The sequence below is a fragment of the Typha latifolia genome, chromosome 13 (genome assembly GCF_019914945.1).
Source record: "Typha latifolia isolate L0001 chromosome 13, TyphaL0001v2, whole genome shotgun sequence".
Lineage (NCBI taxonomy): Eukaryota > Viridiplantae > Streptophyta > Magnoliopsida > Poales > Typhaceae > Typha > Typha latifolia.
In genome coordinates this window covers 4,600,537-4,602,244 of record NC_133098.1, presented here as the reverse complement: position 1 = coordinate 4,602,244, position 1,708 = coordinate 4,600,537, and the positions used below count along the sequence as shown (strand labels likewise).

At 38.2% G+C, this 1,708-nt stretch overlaps 1 protein-coding gene across 1 annotated transcript; it reads right to left on the bottom strand.

The window, feature by feature from the left end:
- Positions 1–257: 257 nt before the first annotated feature.
- On the bottom strand, positions 258–1,496 carry LOC140800028 (probable E3 ubiquitin-protein ligase RHY1A). The gene is made up of 3 exons (XM_073154654.1): positions 1,098–1,496; positions 906–997; positions 258–788 (listed from the first exon to the last, which is right to left on the bottom strand). Exons 1-3 carry the CDS (start codon positions 1,200–1,202, stop codon positions 449–451), a joined length of 537 nt encoding a protein of 178 aa, XP_073010755.1. The 5' UTR covers positions 1,203–1,496; the 3' UTR covers positions 258–448.
- Between the last annotated feature and the right edge of the window lie 212 nt (positions 1,497–1,708).

Below are 1,708 nucleotides of genomic sequence, written 5' to 3'. Positions count from 1 at the left end.
ATTTTTTTTTAATCATATTTGATCATGCCAGATGTCAAATTTGAAAATGCTTATTATATTTTTATTATATGAAATCTAATAAGTATTTTTAAAATTCGTTAGAAAACTTATTTAATTATTTACACTTTATCTTTCATAGATTACTGATAATTTGGCTTAATATATTAAAAAAAAGAAATAACGATTACACTCAATCTAAAACTATGTGATCCGTGTTGTTTAGTTTAGTATTTACTTGTACCCAAGAAAAGATTCGATTCGAAGAAAGTCTTAAAGTTATCAAAGTTTTTAGCCAGCACTCTCTCTATCATCTCTATCGATCGATCGAAGAACACAGAAAGATTTAAACGCTGAATACTGGATCAAATATATGCACAACGAAATATTAATCTCGTAGTATTTTCTTCTACTTCCCCCAACTCGGTCATTTGATGATCATTAATTACTACTACTTGACTGTCATCCGGCAAAACGGGCAGTAGGAGCTATTCTGGAGCCAAGGAGCGGCGCAGCTCCAATGGAACCGGTGATCGCACGGCAGGTGGACGAGGATGTCGCCCAGCTTGAACTCCTCCAAGCACACCGCGCACTCCGCTTGTTCCACTTCCTTCCATCCCCATCCCAATTTACTCCAGCTGAACTTTCTCATACTCTTCTTGGAGGAGAACACTTCTCTCCTTAAATTGTTGCAATGATCTCCTCCCTCACTTCCACTTCCACTTCCACTTCCACTTCCACTTTCACGTCCATTTTTGCTCCCTCCTAAGCTCCCGGAGGTGCTGTGATGCCTTTTTAATTACCACCAAAGAGATTAAGAAACTCAAACAAGCGGTAGTGCAAAAGATTGATCAGAGAAAGGTATATATAGTTATATATATACATCATGCATCTGAATTTATTGCTACCTCTTGAACTTCTCATCCAACCTCTCCTTTGCCTCGCGAGCAATGCTTCCCAGATCCCAATCACGGAGTTCTTTGTACAAGTTGTTCCTTTGCTAATAAGAGAAATTAACCACAGTTAGAGCTAAGCTATATAGAATTTCTTTTCTTCTTCTTCTTCTTTTGAAAGTGGTCGAATAACTGGATTCTCCTTACCATTGTCCTCGAGCTAGTCATTGCCTCCGTCGAGCCGTCCTGACACAGGCGGCGGCGGCGCCGTTTGCCTTTGACGCCGGCGAGCATCCCCGCCAGGATAGCCATGAGCAGCGATCTTCTTTGTTACTAAGAGTAGAAGATAGGGTTCAAGTCTTGCATCTTAAAATTATGAGACAGTGAACATGAGGAAGAGGAAGAGATGCGTAAGTGCTTGATCAACTACCCAAATGGTGGGTTTTTCTTTTCTTGGGTTTTGGAATTGGAATTTATCTGATCCATTCAAGGGAGTAGATAGGAGGTGGATGGTTTCTTGTGGCCAATTCATGGCCGACAATACCCGGTCCTTTTCTTTGCAGGACCCTGAGACCCTGACTTGAAAATTAACTACTCTTAAGCCTTAGAAACTTAATTTCCACAACAATATTCTTTAATTAATCATAATTAGTCCTAAGATTAGATCTGGCGTGAAGTGTTAGAAGCGCTAAGTTGATATCTTGTTATATATAAATAATTTTTATATAATTGTAACTTAAACAACCTTTTTTTAAATATTAAAATTACTGCTAAAATCTTTAACTCTTCATAAATACAGTTATGGTTAAAATTTAGCA

Bases quoted from the DNA above. Each gene is read 5' to 3' on its own strand.
- LOC140800028 (XM_073154654.1), bottom strand. From the start codon at position 1,202: ATGGCTATCCTGGCGGGGATGCTCGCCGGCGTCAAAGGCAAACGGCGC. The intron at 998-1,097 runs GTAAGGAGAATC...TTCTCTTATTAG, and splicing joins TGACTAGCTCGAGGACAATG to CAAAGGAACAACTTGTACAA. The intron at 789-905 runs GTAGCAATAAAT...GTAATTAAAAAG, and splicing joins TTGGATGAGAAGTTCAAGAG to GCATCACAGCACCTCCGGGA.